This window comes from Notechis scutatus, chromosome 5, assembly GCF_049901735.1.
Source record: "Notechis scutatus isolate UNSWTSFEM ecotype Mainland chromosome 5, rNotScu1.2, whole genome shotgun sequence".
Classification (NCBI taxonomy): Eukaryota; Metazoa; Chordata; class Lepidosauria; order Squamata; family Elapidae; genus Notechis; species Notechis scutatus.
This window is the reverse complement of record NC_142013.1, coordinates 22819678-22844151: the sequence shown is the minus strand read 5'-3', so window position 1 is coordinate 22844151 and position 24474 is coordinate 22819678. Positions and strand designations below refer to the sequence as shown.

The following is a 24474-nucleotide window of genomic DNA, read 5'->3' as shown; positions in this document are numbered from 1 at the left end:
TTGAGTTAATTCATGTTTTCCTAACGTTTAAAGAATCCAATTGACATGGCAGGGGTGCTGGGACACTTTTAAGCTTCCTGGAATAACAGGATTGACTGGCAATTCTCTAAATGAGCTGTGATCTGTCAACAAGAGTTTCTGATTCCCAATGGTTTTACCGCAACAGTGCCGAAAGCTACCATGCCACTTAAATTAGGCTGAGAACATGAAGGTAACCGAGAGTGATGCTGTTCTATGAGCAAACTCTGTACTGAAAACAAAAGAACAACTTGTTGTTCCTTAATTCTAAACATAGGTTTTCCCCACCGCACCCCTGTTTTGTACTTGACAAATTGGTAACTTGTGTAAAAATAGTAGCTCATGGAACCTTAATGTCTTCAAAGTCTTTAAAATGAGGCTATTTTTAAATAATTACCATTATTTTCTCTTTTAAAAAAGTATAGAGAGTCAGCTAATTGGGCAAGAAATTATATTTAAGAATATATTTAAGAATCGGGGAGCAAAAAGCTAATATTGAAGTTCTAGAGGAGTTGCCCACCTAAATGGCAATGTCAAGTTGACTTTGGTTGATTTCAAAAACCTAAACAAGTTTGGGCCTTGTTAGAATTGAAAATCACCAAAAAAAATCTCAGGACTGTAGGCTGGATTAGAAAATTGGGAGGGGGGAATGTAAAGCAATGTAAAGTACTTTTATATTGTCAAGGAAACTACAAGCTCATGAACTCAATAAGAGTTGAGCTGAACGTGAGACTTTAGCTTTTGAATCAGAAATTATTGCTGCTCATTTTATTTCCACAATAGTGTTGCTTTTTACACTATTCAGAAAAAAATATATAGGGTACACAAACTACTGATACCCGGAGCAGGTCTCCGTGCAGAAAATAACCATGAAAACCATACAATTTACTTTCAGTAATCAAACATGTGCTCTAAGGCTCCTTCAGATCTGTTGGAACAGCAACTTCCACAATTCCTGCCCAGCATAGCAGTTGGCCCTCTAATTCACCTGGGAGTGCAGTTTGAGGAAGTTTGCTGAAATAAGAATTAGGCTATAGTAACAACCTTACACAGTTCTGTTTTTGATAGAAATAATTGGACTAAATGTTCAACACCAAAGTTCAATTCCTCCCTCTACACACGCGTACTCAAATGATAAACTGAAATGTATGCCATTTTTTGCAACATGCCTAGGCACTTTGATTCATCTTTGAACAAGCTGGCAAATAAAGGAAACTACCCTGCTAATTAGTTTTCAATGAATTTCATTTGGAAATCATGGCTTCTAGTTAAGAGTTTGGGATCAAAAGATAACATCACTCTATCACTTATCTTGATTTTTTTCCTGATTGCAATGAAGCACTATAATTTTTTTATTTAAAAGCTTCCTGGCTTCTTTACTTACTCAGGAGGTTATTTAATAAAATATAGTTTATACTGCAGCCTATATACAGTATTCATATTTTATTAAATGTGTGTTTGCATGACTAAACATAGCCAATTATCTTCATTCAGAAAAAGTGTCTATATTCCACCCCTAAGCATGGCCAATAATTATTTAGAAAACACCTAGCAGTGATGAAGAAATTAATGTTGAATACTAATTTCCCTAATGTTGTTATTTTTTAGCCAATATCAAATAAAGTTTGGTTATCATTTGAATTCACAGTTTTCAAATTTTTCATAGCGGTGCTAAATTTTGCTTTTTATTAAAAAAAAGGTATATTGTGCTGGCTTGCATAATAAAGGTTCATGAAAATAATGCACAAACATGCATTATTTTAGTGGGAATGGTTTACAAAAACAATATAGATTAGGCAAATTGAACTGTAAGTACACATATTAAAAGACCTATCTGTACCCACATATCAGAAGATATCTCTGTACACCAAAACAGGTACATGCTAAATGCAAATTGAGTGGGGGGAAAATCTTAAGTTTAATAAATGAACTTGACAGTTTCAAAGAAATGACAGCAGAACCAAAATAAATAAACACACACACGCACGCACAAAAACACACACACATGCATTAGGAATGGTAAAATAAGAAAAGGTAGGATCAAGAATTAATGGATGCTGAATGAATATCAACTAAATGGAGGAGCAAGAATCTAGCATAAAAGAAATATATGGTGGTTTGAGAGAGAATAAACGGTGGTAGAGAGAATAAATTAGATTTGAATCACAAAACAATATACACAAAAGGGGAAGCCCCAGAAAGTCATGGTTGGATGGAACTGATGAGATCCACAAAAAATGAAAGTTGAGAAGTTGAAGTAACAAAAGGCAATTTATGAAGAAGTATATAGACATGATGGAAGCAAAGATAGCAATAGCACTTAAACTTATGTACTGTTCATAGTCTTTTACAGCACTCTGAGTGGTTTACCCTCAAATATTGCCCCCAACAATCTGGGGCCTCAGAAGGATGGAAGGCTGAGTCAGTCTTGAGTCAGTCAGGATCGAACTTCAGAGTGTGGGCAGAGTTAGCCTACCACACTATTTTTAGAATTGAATTATTGCATTCTAACCACTGCGCCACGATGACTTCTAGATGTTTTACAAAGATAGAAAAACATTGAGAAGCAACCAAGAGAATTGGTCACTAGACTGAGATGAGCAGCTATACAAATTGGGTGGGTGGGTGGGTGGGTGGATAGATAGATGGGAGGCCTCGAGCTTTCATATGAGAAATGAATGCAATAATTGTAGTTGTTTAGCTTAGAGATTGCAAGGAGGTATGAGTAAGGTTTATAAAATTGCACATAGCAAAGAAAGAAAAAATAGAGAACTAAAGGTCATCCAATTAAAATAATAAAAGATTTAAAATTGATACCAGGAAGTATTTCTTTACACGGTTTGTAATCAACCTACCTTGCAACAAGATAAGGTACCAGTTACTAATTTACATCTATCAATGGGCTAGTCTTGATGACTGGGCATAACAATGGGAAAGGAGAGCTTCCTTGAGCATTATTTGTAGGGTTTCCTAGATGGGTACTGGCTAAATGAATTTAGGGCTCACCCAGCAGTCTTTTTCCATGTTCTTAAGTGCTTTACAGTTTCAGTGGCACTTCTGCTCTGCTATAAACAATATGCAAATATCTATATAAGGAGGATACTACAGGAAATTGAGTAATGTAGTGAACATCCTGACACTGACATAATTAAGCAGCCAATTAGTTTTATCATTTTAGTCCAAGCTCTACCTATCAGAACTTCTGTTGAGTAGTATAATCTACATTGCTTTGGACTTTAACTTGTTTCCCTGCTCTGGACTTTTATATAGCCAGCATAAATCTTCTTTATTCCCTCCCTTGTACTAGTGGAATATGCTATTGTTTTGTGCTTGCTTCTGCCAACACAATTGTAAATTCAGCTCAGTTCTTCCATACTTCACACATAGGATTAACTTTTTACTTTTAACTAATTTCTAAAAACAAACAAACAACATCCCTCAATCCAAGTATATAATCCATATTTACTCAATTAAAAATGATTACCAAAATAAATTAGAGATTGTAGTCATTTCATTGTGCCAAGTGAGTTCTGCTAACAAATGCAGATTAAGAAAAACAAGCCACAATTTTGGAACAATTGAAACCACAAGCTGCATCAGATCATAATGAAAAATCTGTATTCATTTTAAGTCAAACAATCTGGAGTGCCTAGAAAAACAGTAAAAAATGGCTTTTCAAATGATTTTTGAACCAAACACAACATTTTATCCATTGATTTGTGAGCAATTTGAGGCTATTCTGATCTTTCCTCATTTCTATTATCCATGCCTTAAGAAAGGTATGGGAGGGAGGGTATTGTGAAAAATTACTGCAGTAAAACCCATAAAAATAACCAGCTAAATTGTGGCAGGATTAATGTTCTATATAGGTCTTTTATTTTTGCTAATTGTGTTACATCCTGTCAAAAATAAAAATACTACGGACATTTATGGTCTAACTGGCAAACATTTTATTCAAATCAAATCTCAAAGTGACTAAATCAAATCCAGTAAAAGATTGCAAACTCAAATCGAATCATGCCGCTTTCAATCTATGGTTTTAGTCAAGTCAGGGTTGGTTTCTTTAGCCCTAATGAATAATAAATTATTCACATGTCTAATTTTTAATGTTCTTCTATGGTTATATAGACTACTTTTTTGTGTGGGGGAAACATAGTAATTTCATTATGTATATAGCAGAGACAAAATCTTTGCATATTTTTGTAATAACAACATAAAAAATAACTCAGATTCATGTACAAAATACATACATTAAAGCACTAAAAAAGCACTATACACATCTTTTTCAATAGGAAGCCCAGAAAAGCCATATTTTATAAAACATGGAGATGAAAGTGTGAGATGCATATCAGAAGGACATCCTACACCAGTTCTTAAATGGTTCCCTTGCCAGGTTCCTGATGACAAGTATGTGGCTCTAAACTATTGTCTTTTTTTCTTGTTCTTTTCTGGGACTCTCAATTTTTGCATTATTTATGTATATTTGGGCATCTTCCCACTGAGAGAAGACCCAGTTGAACTGGGTTGAACTGTGGCGTCCTTGGTGCTCTCTGAGCTTGGTTTGCTTGCAGACGCTTCTTTACCCTACTAGGTTACATCATCAATACTAGAGGGGAATGGGATTTGCTTTCCATTTATATATAAGTGGCTTGTTCTGTCAGTGTTGGCATGGTTGTTCCTGGTGGTTCCTTTATTAGGCTGTTATTTAATGTTTGTCTGAGATAGTTCCTTGACTGAGATATTTTTGTAAAAGAAAATGTCATGTAGTGAATTGACAGAATGCTATGGCAAATGCCTATGAATTTATTTATATGGAATTTATTTATTTCTGATAACTTCCATAAACCATTGAAATTGCAAAATGATCTTTCTGCCCTAACATTTTTTGCTATGTGTAATGGCTATGAGAGCAGTAGGCAATATCACTCCTTTAGCAAAAACCTCAATGCTTCTAGAGTGTAATAAACCTAGGAATTAAGTTTCAGAAAATATTTGAACCAACTTTCCCTAGTTGGTTCAAACATTGGCTATACATTTAAATGCCCAGACAACACCTGCTTTAGAGTTTGTGTGGCTCAGCCTAGATTACAGGAATTTGTAGATGTTCTGAGCTGCCAATTAACCTATCAAACAACTAAGAGTCTTTAGTGGTCAAATAAGGATTGATATAGTGGACTGAGATCTTCGTATATGAGTCCCTTGATGATGTTCATTCAGTTTATATTAAACTTACCAGTATTATGCAGTTATCACAATCTCATCTACTGTACCTCATTGTAACTGTGGGTATCTTGAAACACAGCTACAGCTATTCAATGATGAAGCATAATTCCTAATTTAAATAGTCACTATTCAGGTAAGCGTCTTCCCCATTTCTAAATGAAGATAAATTAATTAATCGTTATTTAGGAAGCAACATAAAGTTCTATCCCTGTTACCTGTAAAGAATAGAATATCATTACTTGCACTGCTATATTTTTGCTACACTAAAAAGTTATGAAAAGGATTATCATTTAAATCAGTATTACTATCATCAACTTTTATATTCAACCATTGCTATTTTGATTTATAGGTGCAGATTTGTTTTTGATGACCTGATGGAAATGCAGAAAGCACAACTGTTCTTAAGAAAAGACAACTTGTCATTTGAACCACATGTATCGTGCTGTGCAACTAATAACGTGAGCAAAGTATGCACAGAGCTTTATACAATAGGTAATACTCAAGTACAAACTGACTCTGCCTTAGGATATATTGTTCCCTAATTTATGTTAACTGTGCCATTGGATTCCTAACGTCAAGAATATACTTCAGCATAGAAAGAACTACTCATGGGCATATAAGCAGAGGATTGCCCTTACTATTTCACTCCATAAATAATTTTAAAGGTTTCCCCCCCCCCCAATATTTGAAGCTATAACTGGATTGGAAGCATAAACCACCCAAAACCACTGGGAGTCAGAATATAAATTTATATTATTATTATGGATAGTCCCAAAATCATCTAGATGTTTAGACTGGATTTATTATTACATATGGGGAAAACTGGTAAGTGTGATTGGTTGCTTTAGTTTAGGTTAAGTATATAATCAGATTCAAATGCACAATCTCAAACATGAGCTACAAATCTTAATACTAGTGCAATTTAACTCTGACTTTAACTCTAACTCTTCTGTTGGAAGTAAATAACACTGAGCATAGAGTAAGTAACATTTGTATATATGTTATCAGTATGTATTAGACGGGAATTTGTGCAAAATGTTATAATTCATTTTTTAAATGTTCTAATATACATCTGTATAAACCGGGGAAATAATTTTAAGGTTTTGGTAAATTGATTTGGGGGAGGGGCTTGGTATGCTGGCTGGAGAATTCTGGAAGTCCATAAGTTTTAATGTTGACCAGATTGGACACCCCTCATCTAAACTCAGGGCCACAAATACATCCTTAGATTTTAAATCATAGGCTGGCAGTTTATCAAGAAGGGATTGGACTGCCATTTGTCAGAAATGGTATAGGGTCTCCCGCTTGGGCGAGGGGTTGGACTAGATTACCTATAAGGTCCCTTCCAACTCTGATTATCTGTTTGTCATCTTTATCACTATTTACGAGTCACATGGAACATCCAGGTTACCTCTGGCATCTCCTAACCCACCAATTTCACATTGCAAGAATTGTAATGTCTCTCCCTAGAAAAATAAACCTCTCTTGCATTATTTAATAGTAGAAGTTATAAAAGATTTCAGCATGTTGGTTTTTGATGTTTGATCAAAATACAGATCTGAATAGAAAATCAGAAAGCCCTGTGCAGGAACTATTTCTCAGAGTTCGAGATCCACTGATCTTAAGATGCAGATCCAAGTATAACACTTCTCAGTTTGGAAATAAATGGCATTTTGGAAACAAGCAATTAGAAAAGGTAATGAAATGGTCCTTTTTCTTGTGATAGTTACTACTAACATAATTCAGCTGGTTATATTAAATATTAACTGAAATATTTAAATAAAACGTATGATTTTAACGTATTTCATTTCTCATACTTTCCAATTCAAATAAGAACAGTTACCACATTCAATTTATTATGAAACATACTAACCATTCTCTTTACAATAAGGTTTGAGTTGTTCAGTATTCTTAACTTAATAGATTTCTTTCAATAGCCTCGTTTCTTACATTACATTGGAGTCAGGGGTGGGCTGCTCGGGGTTCGCAGGGGTTCCTTTAGCTAAGATTCTGCACAGTTCAGAAAACCTCGAAATCCCACTTCTGGATGGCCCCATCCACCCTACCCCGCCCCCTCCCAGGAATCCCCATGTCCCCAGCGGCCTGTTTTGGATGCAGGTAAGTGCAGGGCACACGTGGAGGCTCAGGGAAGGCGAAAAACGGGATTTACAGAAATTCAGGAAGGTCAGAAATGGGCCCATTTCCGGCCTTCCAGAGAGCCTCCGGAGCCCGAGGAGGGTGTTCCACCCTCCTGGAGGCTCAAGAAAGCCTCTGGAGCCCAGGGAGGGCAAAAACAACCCCCCCCCATCATGATGCAGGAGGCCGACTAGGCCACGCCCACCATGGCCACGTCCACCCAGCAACAGGGCAGAGAACCCATTGCTAAAAATTTTGAAGCCCACCTCTGATTGGAGTTGTTCGCAAAGGCTAATTCCCTTCCTAACGTATAATGTTAAACTGTTCCTTTGTTTGTTTGGTTTGAGAGTTTGCTCTCGGTTTGACATTTCACTTCTCATCCAAGAAGCTTTTCAGCTCTGATTGGGTGGTGGGGAATGGGAGGATCTAGTCAGAGCTCAAGAATCTTCTTGGATAAGAAGCGAAACATATTCAAAGAAAAACAATAGTTGCCTCTGGAAAAAGCACCTTTGGGACAACCATGACCTGGATGACTGACAATCTCCATACACATCCACCGCTAACATATCCCCCAATGTAAAACTTTATATAGGTGCACTATGAATAAAAGCTATTAGCTCTTACATTCTAATATTTATTTAAACATTTAGACTATGACGCTAGAAGGAAGATGGAAAATGGGTTCAACTTGGGTTAAGACTCTGTATGCATTTATGTCATCCGTGGAACACCATAATGATGGTAATTATACTTGTTCTTCTGAAGAAATTGCTGCCAAGAAAACGGCTGTAGTTAGAATTTTAGGTAAGACATATTTATTTACGCTGTTATATGTAGTAGAGGTAATTTATAAGAGAAAATATATGTTTTTTTCTATAAAATGTTGAAAATGAAGCTAAACACATGTCGTTCTCCCCCCCCCGCCCCAAAAAAAAAACAACCTGTATCTCATGTCAGTGATTGTGGCCAATTTGTCTCTCTCTCTCTTCCCTCACCCCCTCTCTTTTTATTATTGGAGTGGAGGATTATTCACCAGTTAAGGTGCTCTGAGCCTGCGCAAAGGAACAAGAACTGTTTTCCTTGTTTTTCCATCAGAAATTGGCAACTGAAAAATTGATTTTGTGATTACTTATGGTTCATGGCTTACCCCTCATACTTTCTAATTGAAATTTAAGAGACTTAGAACATTCTACTTTAGACAACTCTCCATTCTTTTCTAGGCTTATCATATAATCACATGGTTGATTTAATTTCAACTGTAATAGGGGTTTGAACTAATAATTGTCATTATTATTGATGCAAACGAATATTTGGTTTTGCTAAAAGAGGAGGAAAAATAAGCAATCAAGTGTGCAAGGTATTTTCAGTATCATCTCTGTCTGGCCGGCGTGATATCAGTAGGAAATTAGAAATCAAATGTAAATAAGTGTATATCAGGGATGCAAAACAATTGCATTGCTTTTATTTTGAAGGCAACTTTTTTTAAAATTTACATATGTGAGTCCGTGGGGTTCCTATATATTTTCATAGCCCCAGTTTTTCACATGGCTCCTTGGGAAAATTAATTGTCCACCCTGGTATAGGAGAATCAAAATTTTACTATACTGGAGTTGTTTGACTTATATTACATTATTATGCATATAATTGTCCAGCCACTTTTTATCTATTTTCTTCTGCACAGAAAGAAAATGCTTTTTGCAAAAACATAACCTTTGATAGGTTAGATGGAGCTACTGATCAAAAGTCAAAACAATTTAAATATGTTATGTTCTGACTGCAAGGCTTATTAACTCTGTTAATTTCAAAAGTTTGTATTCAGAAGATATTATCTGTAAAGACAACATGACCAATAAAGGTGACCATGTTCATTGGATGATTATGAAAACCATAGTTCGACATCATCTTTATTGGAGAAAGTTAGCTAAATGATTCTAAGGAAGAAATTACAACTAAAGACTATTAGCTGAGAGTCAAATAGAACTATCCCCTGCCTCTCCGTTTCCAAGGAATATACAGTATAACAAGGGAATGTTATCACATTAAAGATCAGTCTCTAGTCTTCCTAAGCAAATTCAGCTGCCACTACTACTTGTAAACATATAGCTGAACTATAAAAAAACACAATCTAGGAGGGCCTACAATGTATTCTCATATTTGTGCCACTGTCAGGATGAAAGTCTGCCATCCATTCATTCTGTAGTCATTTAATTGCTGTAGAGTAGACCGAGGAATACCAAAGGCGTTTGTGTTCAAATCCTTCAAATAGATACTGAATTCTGCCAAATAATGTTGATCTATCATTTAACAGACAAAGGGTTTATCAATATAACCAATGCAAAGGAAGATTTTGAAGTTGGCACAGAAGGAAATACTTGCCTTGAAGTTAAACTTAAAGCCTATCCACCAATTCGATGCATTTGGATATTTTCCCAAATGTCATTTCCATGTCAGCAAACTTACACAGACACTTACAGGTAATTCACTTCCTTTATTTTTCTGCTGTGCGCTTTGGCGCATTTTCTCCACTTCTGATAAGATGCTTAAAACTATGCTATTTATTTGTTGTATATGTTTTTTTTTATTTTTTGTATGCCACAATCTATTGTTTCTCCAATTAAATTAAAAGTTCATGATAGAGAACTTTAATGTAGCTCACCCTATGAGTGCCTTGTCAAATCAGGGGCTGTGTAACATTTTTTTTCCAGAATGCAGCAACGAGATTTGAATACATCACACTGTAATTCAGCATGTTGAAGTTGCACAGATTTTTGTGTAAAATTTTTAAGTATCGATCTGATTTGAAGGTGCTTCCCTTTGGTTGAACATCAGGCTATCTTTAAAACTGAGGTATAGAATAGGTGTTACTAAGGGATACCAGGACAGAGAAAGCTGCAGAAAAGATCATTTGTGTGTCTTCAAGTTATTTTCATTTTCATTTCTTTGTTCTGCATGTTCCCTCTTCTCTTCTGGCATTAGTTAATTAATTATCTTGTCTTTCCTTCTATCAGGTAGTAATGAGGACCAGCAAGGCAATATTTTGGTGAACTTTTTAAAGCCCATAGCTCTGAATGAGGGGGTCTGAGTGATGCAGGAGTTTGCACTGATGGTACAGCAGCAGCAACACTATTAATGATAGGCCAACTATGGAGCTGTTTGGTCCTGTCATGTGCTGAAGTACTTAAGACTTTGAGGGTGAGGGGTTGTTACTGTACTTTTAACTTCTACACAATGAATGTTGCATGTGATTTTGGAACATCCAATTATTGCTTTTTTTAAAATTAAGATAGCAAGTTGAATACTACAAGGTGCTAGTTTAGTGTCTTGGCTTCTATGACTCTGCAAACATTAAAGTCGAAAAATAAATGTTTCCTTTCCCCCCTTCAGCTTTTTTCAAACATAAGGAGGAAGCTGGTAGGTCTGTGTGCAACAGACCTTGAAAGTACATGGTGGCCCCAATGCAGCTTTGTGGATTCCTCTACCCTGAAAGCATTTTGTTTATTTAAAGAACTATTTCAGAGCACTTTTTACTTAAGACTGACTAATTTCTCATCTCCTCAGCCTTCTTTTTTGATTTGGTTACCATGTACAGTACATTTTTTTTTCTGATGTGATTATCCTTACATTTATTTTGATCCATACTATGGATGCCCATCCCAGAGCCTATCATTTATTCCAAAGAACTCTTAAGAAGATTCTCCTAAATCAGAGCTGATATTTAATTTCCTGCAGTTTCTACGTTAGTTTTAATCCTGCGCTCTAAAGCAAAAGAGATTAAGTCACACTCCTAACACAGAATTGGATGGAACTATGTTCTTCTTTTATGGCTCATTAGTATGATTACTAATAATAGTTTCCTTTTTTTGTCCCTCTCAAAAAAAAATTGAATCTGTCTCTATTTTTTTTTTGTCTTATTTTCTTGAGGATAGGTGTCAAATATGTATTATTTTTTTACTCTTTTCCTGCAGAACAGAGGAGACACAACAAAGCAGGGATCAGACCTGCTATTTTTCTGTTCAAAATTAGCAGCAATTTCCAGGGGATAAAAGACAGCAATGACTTCTTATCATGCTAAAAAGAAACTAAGAAACTGGAGAGTAGAAGCGACTTTAGCAAATTTATAGTAAAAAAAACAAAAAGTTGAAAAGCCCATCCCAGAAAAATGTGAACAAATGTTCTCATTCTTTGCTCACATGAAAAGAGGAGCAAGGTTTGGCAAACAATGCATAATACAGTGAGAAGGATTTCTATATTTGAAAATAAATAAATAAATTCCTCGCAGAATTTTTTTTTTCTCTTTTCTCTTTTAGTATTTTGATTCTACTCCGCCTACTACTTCCTCTAAGGTTTTCCACAAAGCATTCTTGGTACCTTTTGGTTTTCTGTTCCTTCTTTATTTGCTTTCACTTCTTCAATCAAGCATAAAGTAAAACTTATTGATTTTGATACAACAAATCTTCCTTTATTTTTCAACAGAAGTTGGTTTAATTTTCCAGATTGAATCAGTCTTATGAAACTGAAATCTATGCATAACTAATTTTGTTTTTGTTTTCTACTTACAATATTGTAAATAAACTCAGAAGGTTTTTTTTAAGCTATTCTGCTGAAGGCTAAGAGAAGTTGGATAAACACATTTCTATGACCACCATGGAGAAATGTGCACTTTTTTTGTGTGCAGCTCACCTGTTTCTTTGTACTAAAGAAAAATGGAGAATTGTGTCCCTCACTCACCTGCAAGCATTTCTGGCTTTCTATGGCTACCAAACATGCAGCAATAAAAAGCCAATTAATGTGTGCAATTTTGCCTTCAGAGATGGGGCTTGTAAAAAATGTTCTAGTCCTTTTTTAAAAAAATTGATCTTATATATCCCATATCACGCATACTATACCTTGATTCTTAAGAAAAATGTCTTTAAGGAAAAAAACACATTTGGTGGAAACATAGTTATTTATTATTTGCTTATTTCCTCTTATAATTGTTAAGAAAGCTTCTGGACCCATAGATTTAGCCCTCTGCTTAAATATTGGTGGATTCCAAGAATATCCTTCTGTGGATTTCTGTTCAGTACCACTGAAATCCCACCAACATGTATTTTGATGAAACTTTAGCTGTTGTTTCAATACATTCATCATCTATAATTTAATTAAATCTTACACCTGAAAAGGTCAGGACTAAAACAAACAAACAAAAATTGATGATTCCTCCAATGTGTGCGGCTATTATTATTATTATTATTATTATTATTATTATTATTATTATTATTATTATTATTATTATTATTATTTCCTTGTCATCAGTCATGATCAGAGGTTCCTTAAGGGGTGAGACACTACAGATACTCCTTTTCTTTCAAAACTGCTAATCTGCAAGTAGCCCTTCCTTGCTGAGAATCCCATTGCATTTATGCTCTTTCTTTTCACCCCACAAGGAATGTTAAAAACCATCTGGACTCTTTTCTAGCAACAGTGGAAACCAGCCTTTGCTGTGGGAACTGAAAGAGCTACCACTGTGCTAGCATAATAACATCTTGTTCCTGTCTCTCCTGTTTGTTTTCTGGCTGCTGGGTGTTTTCTAATATGAACAACAGCAGGATAAGGCTGTGTGAATTGTCCTTTGCAGCAAGTCTTAATGGCAAGATGTAATATTGTGATTCTAAAACTGTTCCAGTGATGCTGTAAATCAGTGATCCCCAACCTTTTTTACACCGCGGCCCGGTATCCCCAACCTTTTTTATGGCGCGGCCCGGTACCGACATCAGCTGGGCGCCGCCATCTTGTTTTGATGAAAAAGTGCTTCCAGTGAGCTTTTTACCCGGAAAAGCTCACCGGAAGCACTTTTTCATCAAAACAAGATGGCGGCGCCCAGCAAGCCAGCGGCCCGGTAGGACTTGTTCCACGGACCGGTACCGGTCCGCAGACCGGTGGTTGGGGACCCCTGCTGTAAATAACTAATAAAGACTCCAAGATCAGTGATTGTTTGGTGTGTATACCTTAGCCTGTGTGACTATCTTGATGCCTGACAGGGAAAGTGAAGGAAGGAGTCCAACTCATATATTTCCAGCTGTCAATAAATTGATTCTGAGTCTTCTGCCTGCCCCATCTTTATTTCCTTTGAACTACTTGTCATGCCCAAGCAGTAGTAAATTTGAGTCCATGTGAAAGAGAAAATGCAAGCTCTTTCACTCTGTTCATTTACCTGTATTATGCAGGGCTAGATGGCTGGTGCAGACTAAATGCACCTCTTTTTGTAATCTTGTTTTTGCAAAATAGGAGGTAAGAAGTTTGTTTTTTTCTGTTAAGGAAGTTTCATTACTTCCCTTGAAATCTTTAGTTGCTGCATGCCACCACAGGATGGTCAAAGTCAAATATAGGTAGAAATGTGGTTGTATCTTTATTTAGCATACTAAATGAGTGACCACAAAACCAGCAAAAATGGATCCAGGCATTTTCTGTTCTTTGCAATTTGTATAAGCTTTGTAGTTCATGGAGTAATTATGGAGCATTAACTATGGAGCATAAATGAAGAAAAGAAAACAAAGTTTGAAGATTCAGACTGAAACACCTGGAAGACTTCATTTGACCCAAGATTTGAAAGTTTTTGACCTCTACTATGTTAAAACTCAGTTTATTCTGATAGTGGTGCTATAGATTCTTACCTATTCGCCCCTCCCACCAGATCAAAGCTGGACATGAAAGCTGTCCTTGATAGATACAAATCTTAACTTTTTTGTGTTATTACAGTTTTTAAAAGATTAGAAATGGGGCTATGTCATCTATCTATCTGTCTATCTATGTACCTATCTATCTAGCTGCATACCTATCTAATTATCTATCCACCCTGTTCTTAGTTTATATAAATGACTGGATTATTGATTGGAAATTTGTAGAGCCAGTGCTGATGAAGTAGGATTAGAGAGTCTCAGCTCCTAGTCTTAGCTAGAGAAGTTGATCTGGTAGGCTTGGGCCAGTCATCCCCTACACCTCACACCAGAAAGTTTAAAAAACAACTATCTACCAATCAGCACTTCAGCAGTATGCTAGACTATATGGTCCACTACCTTTAGTGGAGAGAATTTCATCCTGAAAAAGAGGAAGAAGAGTGTTTGGAAAACCTTTTTCTGGCCTCATAATAGAAGGGAATATTAGTAAACTTCAAATCCACAAAATCCATCTGTGCCCTGCTTCAGATCAAATCATCAGAACTGAGGGGTTGGGAGGTTTCTGTAGAGTAAACAAATTACTTTTTTGTATTATATATGGTTTTGGAGGAAAGGTTAAGTACATGACCAGATGCAAATGTAATATTGTATGTGGTTGATTTCCTAAAAGTCTGGCTGGCTGGTCCATCTGTAGAGTTTAGGAAACTCCCTTTCCTTATTGCAATATAGAGGAAAAGAAAATAATTGTTCCCATGAATTATTTCCATAGTTTCAGATGCCATAGTGAAGGTTCTGCTTCTCAAACCTTCGTAGGAGAACAACATTACTTGGTTGTAATGTTGTTTGGTGGTTTTTATTCTTTGAGAGCAACCTGGGTAGCTTAAAAACTCACCATAGAGCCTTTCAGTAAAGACTACACCTGAATGTACACTTGAATGATCCTTCCTTCCTTTATGAAACAGCATCTCTGCAAGCCTCTGTGATCATAAAAACCAATCTGGCGAATATTTGTTCTACGCAGAAAATAGTGATGCGTTTGTAAAGAGGACATTAAGACTCTATGTGAAGAGTGAGTATGTTTTAAGAAACAAGATCAATCAATGTTCAGTACCATGCTGTATTTATTAACAAGTTTAATTTTTACCCATCTTTTCCACTGAATCATAAACTTCTCCAGCTTGTCACCCTTAAAAATGTGTTGGGACTAAGTAGGAAATGAACGAAGTCCTGTTCATAATGAAAACAATGTTAAAAATAGTACAAGTATCACCTCAGTTAAATCAATCAAAACAATAAGTTAAAACCAGGAGCAGTGTACTCGCATTAGTAAAATATCTGCCTAAATTAACAAAAAAGTCTCTTTCAGCCAGCTAAAGTTATATAGACAAATCAGTCTACTCGACCTCACTTATTCTTATGCACTTCTTCCAGTTCTGTCTTATCAGTGTGTGAAAGTCCACTTTACTCAATAAAGCCATTATTTTAAGTTAGTTTTGTACTTGAAATAGTTAACCATATCTAAATGATGTCTTTAATTGACTGAACATTTTCATACAGGGATGTAAATGTAGCATTCAAAGGACATGGAAATTTCAAAGCCCTTCTTCTGGCAGGGAAGGGTTATGGTTTGATGGTTAAACAGCCTGCTGCTAGGCAGGCATATGCAAGATTGAAAGCATTTCCAAACTGGATGGGAAAATTTTTAAATCTGAGACCTCAGAAAGGCAGGTTAGGCAAAGCAACGGCATGTTTATATATTTGTGATTTATAACTTAAAAATCTATTCAATCATGCACTGATGTTGTGTAGCCTTTCTGTGCTTCAGGAGTGGGGATTGATGTGGGGGTTAATACTTAGCTAGATAGACTGACTGGGTGCAGTAATGGGAATGGAAGATATAAAGCTACTTTTTTCTGTAAAGTCTAAACATCACGATAGAGTATCACACATCTTCAGTGAAGGAATCTCATGCAGTTGTGCTACAAGACAAATGCTTGGAAGTTTGAAATGACAGACTGGCCTTTGCTTAATGTAATGTTCTCAAGGCAAACTCTGTAACTCTCAGTCATTAGTCACTTGTTCAAAATGAAGGAAATGTGAGGGAAATCAATTTTGGAAAAGCTGGGAAAGATAACAGAGAGGGATAGAATCTAGCTAAATGCATCAATTGATAGATTGACTAGCTTATTACTGATTTGATTATTGATGCCATAGATTTATGATCCTGATGTTTTGCTCTGTATCTGCCTTCATCCAGTTTCACCTGACCAATGCAGCCCAAATCCACCATCCGATTTAGTGAGTTGAACACAGTAACAGACAGCTGATAAGGGAAGACAAAGTAAGACAACATAAGGTTAAAAACAGAGAGGTCGAGTCAAAGATTAAAAAAAATAGTATTGCTGTGTAATATCTTTTATTCTGTGCTTAGTTTGGCTTTAAATATACTTGATTTGGAGTCAGTTATCTTGTGATTCATATAAAGAGCTATTCATTTAGACAAATGAGTTTGTAATCAGAAGCAGTTAAACAGAAATGACTTAAGTTGTAGGGAAGCTGTTCTGGCAACGTTTGCAAAATTGAATTACCAAACTATCTATTATCTTTGCTACTATCTTTGCAGGCAAGCCTAAAGTAAAAATGAGCTCAACATTTAATCAGTTATCTTGCATTGCTGAAAGCAATCCTGCTTCATTGTGGATCTGGAAGGAATGTTACAGAAAACGTATCAAGTAAATAAAAAATTACTTTGAATTTTTCCATTGATGTGAGTGGTTGATCTCCATTGATTATGATATAGTTATGGATCATACAGCACTGACATAATTGTGTTTTTTTTAAAATAGTAAATAAAATGCCATGGGAACAAAAGCTTCAATTGACCTCACTGGGTCAGACAAATGGATTCTCAATTCCATGACAGATCTCTTCCTAGTGCACCTTTCAGAGCTCAAAATATTTTTCTCAATAAATTATACAGAAAAGTTTCCATCTTGTCCTAAACCTCGAACTGAGAACTTCAGAGAAAGTGAACCCATATAGATGTTCTTGCTAACAGAATAAGAGTCCCGGCTTATCATTATTATCCAAGAATGCTGTCATTTTATATTCTTCCTGCTGCAAATTAGGGTTACATCATGCCAGTTCCATTCCTGCAGTCTTCCCATGTCAGGCCATCTCATCAATTACGATTCTGGTAGTTACAGTTCCAGAAACTGTCAAGCAATTTACAGAGTCAGCATATTGCCCCCCAGCAAACTGGGTTCTCATTTTACCAACCTTGGAAGGATAGAAAGCTGAGTCAACCTTGAGCCAGTCAGAATCGAACTCCTGGCTATGGGCAGAGTTTGCCTGCAATGCTGCATTCTAACCACTGCACCACCACAGATAAGGTAAGGTAAGGTAAGGTAGGGTAGGGTAGGGTAGGGTAAGAGGAGATGAGAAGAGAAGAGAAGACCTGATAATGGATAATCAACAATGGACTGCAGAACATAAGAGGGCCTTCTTATTGTCCTCCCCCAGATAGATGGCATACCCTAGCAAAAATCTATAAAGGCAACATTAGTGAGGGCCAGAATATGCCCTAGGATTGGTTAACATATTACATCACTTCTAGCATAAATGGTAATCAGATGGAATCTGAGAATTCCCTTTCTGTGAACCAATACTCTAACATGCATTCCAAAGAGGATCTGACAAATATAAAGAAGTTGTAACTAAAAAAAGGTGCCAGCTTACACTGTTCCTTCATACCTAATGCTAAAGCATATGATTATATGAAGTTCTCGGGGTCATTTTGTTGGGGTGGGGGGAAGGGAATCAAAATGCCGAAAACATCAAGATGCCAGCCACAATCCAGTGATACATGCAAGTGGGGGGTGTCAGGACTTTGCTCACAGTTGCCATCTTGATTTTTTTCTATTTCCTTCAGCTGAACCCCCAGAAGTTCTCACTTTTTTTTTTTTTTTTTGTAATGTTGAATTTTTAATAGTTTGCATGAGCATTAGAAAATGTGAATAGATTTTTCTTCCTTTCAGTTGTACTGAAATCACAGGTGGAATTTCAAATGGAAGACGTCAAGGAACAGTATTTGGATCCTGGATCTCAAGCAGCACTTTAGATACAACGAACATACAAACTGGACGTTTAGTTGAATGCTGTGCAAACAATTCAGTTGGCTATTCTTGTGAATCTTATTTTGTTGAATCAAAAGGTAGTGTATAATTACACGGTTTAGACTACTGAGTATATGGTGAAATATTATGGAGATCATTGAATTTTAGAATTTAGAAGTAGTATGTTGAGCAATTTTGGCCAAGTCTTAAAGATCAAATTTAAGAAATTCAACCCACCTGAAATTTCTTTTTGCTTCCAAACCTATACTGTAGAAACACCAAACTCCAATGGTTGGCTTTTGATTTTTGATTTTTCACTGTAAGCATTTTGTGATCTGCATTTGCAGTTAGTAAGACAGAACACCATTGCTATTTTATCAATGGGGATCTGAGATTGAAAAAAGTTCCAATGAATATACTTTAGCTGACATATTTGCTCACAGGAAACACACTAGTATGTCCTTCTCCAGAGGTGGGTAAATCACCAGAGATACAGATCAGTCTCATGTATGACCACTGTATGCTTACCTTCATTCTTTGCCCTTTTTATGAATTCTTAACTTTCCATTTGATGGGCAGATGTATGTTCTTCAAGACATGAAAGCTTGGTCTATAAAAATTAATTTAATGTATGTGTTATGTATATTTGCAAGTCTAATAAGGATCATGCAACACCTCAAAGATTTGCAAATCTTTTTCCTGGGAAGCTTTAGTACTGTACAGTCAATTTTGTCAGAAAGCATTCATTCATTCAAGGAGAGTAAATATTTACTTCCCTCTTTCATAATTCAACTGTTTTTCAAATTGCATGAATTTTTGCATTTGCTTTCCAGGTAATTTTTCGCTATATGCAACATTTGGAGTCTGCTTTCCAATTATCGCTGCGTTGTGCATATTAACTTACCGAAACTATAAAAAGGTAACAGCAGAATTGACACTCTTTATTCATTTCTGTCTCCTTTTGCGTGTTACTTTTGCCATTCACAATTTCCCATTCCCTCTAGCAATTTAGATATGAAAGACAACTGCATATGATACAAATGGTTGGTTCTTCCAACAATGAATACATCTCCATTAATTTCAGTGAGTTGGAGTATGATGTCCAGTGGGAGTTTCCTAGAGAAAACCTGAAATTTGGTGAGCTGTCCATGGTACTCTTCCCAAAGCTAATCATAAAATAAGCAAACATGAATGGCAAAATAAGGAAAATATATATATTTTTATAGGGCAAGAACTGGGCTCTGGTGCCTTTGGGAAAGTCATGAATGCTACTGCATATGGAATTAGTGAAGCTGGAGCATCCATCCAAGTTGCGGTCAAAATGCTTAAAGGTAGCTACAAGTTTAAGGAGAATGTGATCTCTGTATCAACCCGATTTTCTCCCATCACTAAAGTAGTAAGCTTGGACTCTGTACACTTGTGCGCCTGGTTGCTTGTGCTTGACAGATCCCTTTCTAAACAGTTATTATTGGTGGTCTCAAGATCAACTAATGAAGACCAACATCTTTCTCTTCTGTCAAGGTATCATGCCATGTATCTCTTAAGTGTGAATTCTTGGAGACAATAGAGCCTTCTGACGTGGAATCCATGCTGTAGCATTTATTGTACATCCTAAAAGATGGGTTAGGTGATTAGCTTTCTGATATTTGTGTGCTATCAATTTTTTCTAAAGAGTGGTGCAGTGGCCTAGAGGTGATGCTCTCAGCTCGCAATCAGGAAGCTGTGAGTTCGATCCTAGGTAGAGGCAGATATTTCTCTCTCTGGACATAATGAGAATATATCTGCTGAACAAAACTCTGCATTGATGAAGGGCATTAGGAAGGGCATCCGGCCAGTAAATACTCTGCTAGCTCCATTCAGTTGCCCAGACTCTACCCCACAAGGGATTATGGGGTCATTAAAAGAAGAAGATCAATTCTTTCTAAGGTTTGAAAGCAGTAAGGAACAGATTAGAGTAGTTATCTCTGTGCCACAGATGGAACTATAATCTAGCCAATGACATTTTATTACATTATCATGTGTTAACCTAATTCAACGTGTCATGTGAACTAACTAAAACATGGTTTGGTTGTTGGATAAATGCGATGCAAACATACAGCCAGGGGTGGGATTCTACCAGTTCGCACCTATTCGCTAGAACCAGTTGTTGACATTCTAAGCAGTTTGGATAACCGGTTGTTAGAAGAAATTACTGGCCTAATCCTGTAAGGAAGGCAGGAAGGAAACATTCTGGTGTTGCTTACAGAAACTGCCTCTCTGTTAATCCTTATTATATTCTTGGCAGGACTAGACTTCCTGTCTCTGGGATGTCTCTGGAGTTTTTTTCCCCTCCTTTGCTGGTACTTTGCTTGTGTGGAGTGACCATTTAAAATCACAATGGCACTGAAAAAAGTGACATGACCACTTACGTCTGTTGCAGTATCCCCACAGTCATGAGAGGCCAGGCGAGAAGATGCGTGCCTCGATGTGAGTGATATTGAGTTGGCCACACCCAGCCAACTCATGACCACCAAGCTATAACCACCCAGCCATGACCACCAAGCTATAACCACCCAGCACATGACCACCAAGCCATGCCCACCACCTAAGCCATGCCCACAGAACCAGTTGTTAAAAATTTTGAATCCCACCCCTACAGCCAATATGAAATTTATGTTGAAGTAGATAACTTCTAACTCACTAGACTTATTGATTACATGCCATAAAGCTAGTGCTAACTTTTAGCAACTACATAGATTTTCTCCATGAAAGTCACTAAAGTAATGTGAATCAATATATTTCTGGTCCATGTCCATTTCTGGTCCATGTTGACCTAATATTCTATCATTGCTTTTACTCTATGACTTTGCTATGCGCTATTCAATATCCTTTTATTAGATGCTTTTTTTAAAAAAAGCTTCCATCTCAGTGAACATTGTCTCTTTACATCATTTTTCTAAAAGTCCTTTTTCCTTAAAAAGCTAGTTTTAATATTATTAAAATTATATTAAAGGAATTAAAATTGTATAAGAATTCTAATTATAGAGTTCTTTTTGGTTTAAACAATTTTGGGATCGGGGATCAAGGACACAAATGAAAGAAGGGGGGGGAGGAAGCAACCGAAGCCTGTCCTTCTCTCTGGGTCAGCTCTGTCAGTCGCTCTCTCGCTCCTCCACCAGCACAGGAAGAAACTGCTTCAAAGAAGCGGGGGCTTCCCTGAAGCGCCCGTTTCTCCCCACCCCACCCCCCCCGCCCGCCCGCCCGCAGTGCTCCGTTCTGCCTGCCTGCCTGCCTTCGTTAATGGTTGAATCGGAACAGCTTCGGCTGAGTAAAGAGGCGAATAGTTATTATTCTCAGCCGAAGCTGCTCCCAAACAACCAGAAACTAAGGCAGGCAGGCAGGCAGGCAGAATGGGACACTGTGGATTGAAGCGCGCGCGGGGGTGGGAGTGGGGGTGAAACGGGCGCTTTCCTGAAATTTCCTCTTAAAATGAAGATGCGTGTTATACGCCTGTGCGTGTTATACGCCGATAAATACGGTAATTATATTCTTTTGATATCCTTTGCAAATGGATACCTTTCTATGTGCAATTCTTGCACAAAAGAGCAAGGGAAAAAAATCCACTAAAGAGAATGATACAAACTGGTTCCATGCCACAAAGATGTACCTAAAGTAATGTATATGATGGGAGAATTAGGCTATTTAACATAAAAATACATTTGTATTACATTTGTGATATATCCTGGTATTTTGCTAGAAATGTGTTGTCATCAAATCTTAGTGCAGTGAACTTATACAACAGTTACAGCAGTCAACAACTAACTTGAACTGCTGGGTCCATGAGTGACTAGAAACATCCCTTTCCACATCTGTAGCATGTTTTGTCTTTTAAAATAATAGAGAGAGGGAGAGAGAGAGAGAGAGAGAGAGAGAGAGAGAGAGAGATGGAGGGAGAGAGAAGGAGAGAGAATAAAAAGAAAAAATGAAGAATGCTTGACTATTTCTGGGTCATTTTTCCCATTTTATTTTAGGATGAGTTTCTCTTTTCTTCTTTCCTTAGAAGGTATTTCCTAATCACTGCAGGTGTGGGTAGGTACATAGCAGAGTCTTTCTTATTCTTCTTTATGTTCCTTTTACTTTTGAGTTGTAATGGACTATCCTATGGTATCACAGAACGAGGAAACAAGGCACTGCTGTAAGAGCTACAGCCATCTTTTACTTGTTCTCTCTCATTTCCTGCTTCAAGTGAAATATTTGATTAAATTAGACATTCTGTTAATAAAATTATTTCTAATGTGTTATATATTTTATTGTAAAAATTCTGTATGGTTACTATCTGCCATGTTACCTTTACAGAAAAATATGACTCTTTGGAAAAGGATGCTCTAATGTCTGAACTCAAAATGATGATTCATATTGGAAGTCATGAAAACATTGTGAACCTGCTAGGAGCATGCACCAAGTCAAGTGAGCCACATATTTCTGAAATGTACTAACACGTAGAGTATTAAGTCATATATTTGGGGCCCTTGGCATGACATTGGTGGGCATCTGTGTGTTCATAACCGCCTACTTTAGCATGCTTTTATTTCCAAGAATGATTTTAGATATCACAAACACTATAGAATTTTTAGAAAATAAAATGTCCAGTACATTGCTTGTTAGTATGCCTAACTCGCCAGCAAAATAAAATGCAAATTTAAACTAGAGTAGCAGAAAATATATTGGGTAGTTAGAAGAAATGACAAGAAACAACACCAGTAGGACTTCTGTTAAATGTGAGCAGTATTAATTGTGTTAGCCACTTGGGACTAGGGAAATCCTCCAGAGGTGGTATTCAGCAGGTTCTGACCAGTTCTGGAGAACCGGTAGCAGAAATTTTCAGTAGTTTGGAGAACTGGCAAATACCACTTCTGACTGGCCCCACCCCATCTATTGTCTACCTCCCGAGTCCCAGCTGATTGGCTGGGTATTTTTTTGTTGCCCTGCACAGGGGAAAGGAGCTGGAAAGTAGGTTAGTGGGGTGGGGAGGGAATGGGATTTTGTAGTAACCTTCCCCTGCCACTCCCACCAGGCCATGCCATGCCCACCAAGCCACACCATGCCTGCCAAGCCATGCCCACAGAACCGGTAGTAAAAAAAATTTAATCCCACCACTGAAATCCTCCCATTATAGTCACTTGAGAGAACATCATTGCATTTAAAGGTTACTGGCTCTGTAAACTGCTTAGAGAGAGCTGTAAAGCACTATGAAGTGGTATATAAGTCTAAGTACTATTGCTATGACCCATCAGCTTGAAAAGTTTTGAGACCCCAGCCACAATCCAGTGATATATATATATCAGATAGCATATTAAATGACAGATTAATAAACAACCTCTCTGAAATATCCTGCAGAGCTGTATCTTCAGGATTTAGATGCTTTAAGCAGTCTCAGGGAAGATCCCTTATCCTTATATGAAATAAGCTGGACGTAGAAACCGAGAATTTTCTTAAGCTGGAACAGAACTTCTCAAATATTACTTCAAAGTGAAAAGAGTTGCCACAAGTAAGAATACAGCTCCTAGAATTCCCAGCTAGCATGCCTTACAATGGGAATTTAAAGACTTGTAGTATCATGGAATAAGTATAAGACACAGGGATTTCATCTTCATATGATTGAGATGAAAATTTCTAACAACTTTCATTTCCTTTTTCCTACAACCAAGAAATGTCTATTTTTTAATGTGATGCATGCTAAGTATATATTAAGTAAAAGATGCTTCCTTATATATTAAATATGTATTTTTAGGACCAGTTTACTTAATTTTTGAATATTGTTGCTATGGGGACCTCCTGAACTACTTACGAAGCAAAAGAGACACCTTTCACAAAACATGGACTGAAGTCTTCAGTCAGCACAATTTTAGTTTTTATCACAATTTTCGAGGACCGATCATTTCAAGGTAAAGATCAACCATGGTTTAATTGTGGCAAACAAAAGGGAGAAATAATTATCTACATTATGCACAGAGGAAGAAACTGGGCAAGTTTAAAGACAAATTGTCATTTTTGCATCATGTGCTCAATCAATCATGGTAACACCATTTCATATTTCAAGTAATTCCTATTTTAGAAGTTTTAACAAAACAATACGAAAAATAGAAAAATTCTGATAGAAACAAATATTTAGAGCTCAGGGTTGAACTGTGACATCATTGGTAACTCTCTAAGCTTTCTTGTTTTCTTGCAGACATTTCGTTACCAAACTGAATAATGATCAGAGCTAGAAGGGAGTGGAGTTTACTCTCATTTTGTATACTAGTGGTTTACTTTGTCCGTGTTGGTCTGAGTGTTCTTGGTGGTTC

The 24474-nt window shown here is 36.8% G+C and overlaps 1 protein-coding gene across 1 annotated transcript in view; it reads left to right on the top strand.

The window, feature by feature from the left end:
- Positions 1 to 24474, top strand: part of FLT3 (fms related receptor tyrosine kinase 3) — a 61802-nt gene that overhangs the window by 23573 nt on the left and 13755 nt on the right. Inside the window, exons 5-17 of the mRNA XM_026675049.2 lie at positions 4311 to 4425; positions 5591 to 5733; positions 6798 to 6937; positions 8028 to 8181; positions 9686 to 9851; positions 14996 to 15102; positions 16657 to 16765; positions 18071 to 18246; positions 18982 to 19067; positions 19153 to 19285; positions 19375 to 19479; positions 22484 to 22594; positions 23919 to 24072. Coding sequence (XP_026530834.2) covers positions 4311 to 4425; positions 5591 to 5733; positions 6798 to 6937; positions 8028 to 8181; positions 9686 to 9851; positions 14996 to 15102; positions 16657 to 16765; positions 18071 to 18246; positions 18982 to 19067; positions 19153 to 19285; positions 19375 to 19479; positions 22484 to 22594; positions 23919 to 24072 — 1699 coding nt within the window. The remainder of the gene's footprint in view (positions 1 to 4310; positions 4426 to 5590; positions 5734 to 6797; positions 6938 to 8027; positions 8182 to 9685; positions 9852 to 14995; positions 15103 to 16656; positions 16766 to 18070; positions 18247 to 18981; positions 19068 to 19152; positions 19286 to 19374; positions 19480 to 22483; positions 22595 to 23918; positions 24073 to 24474) is intronic.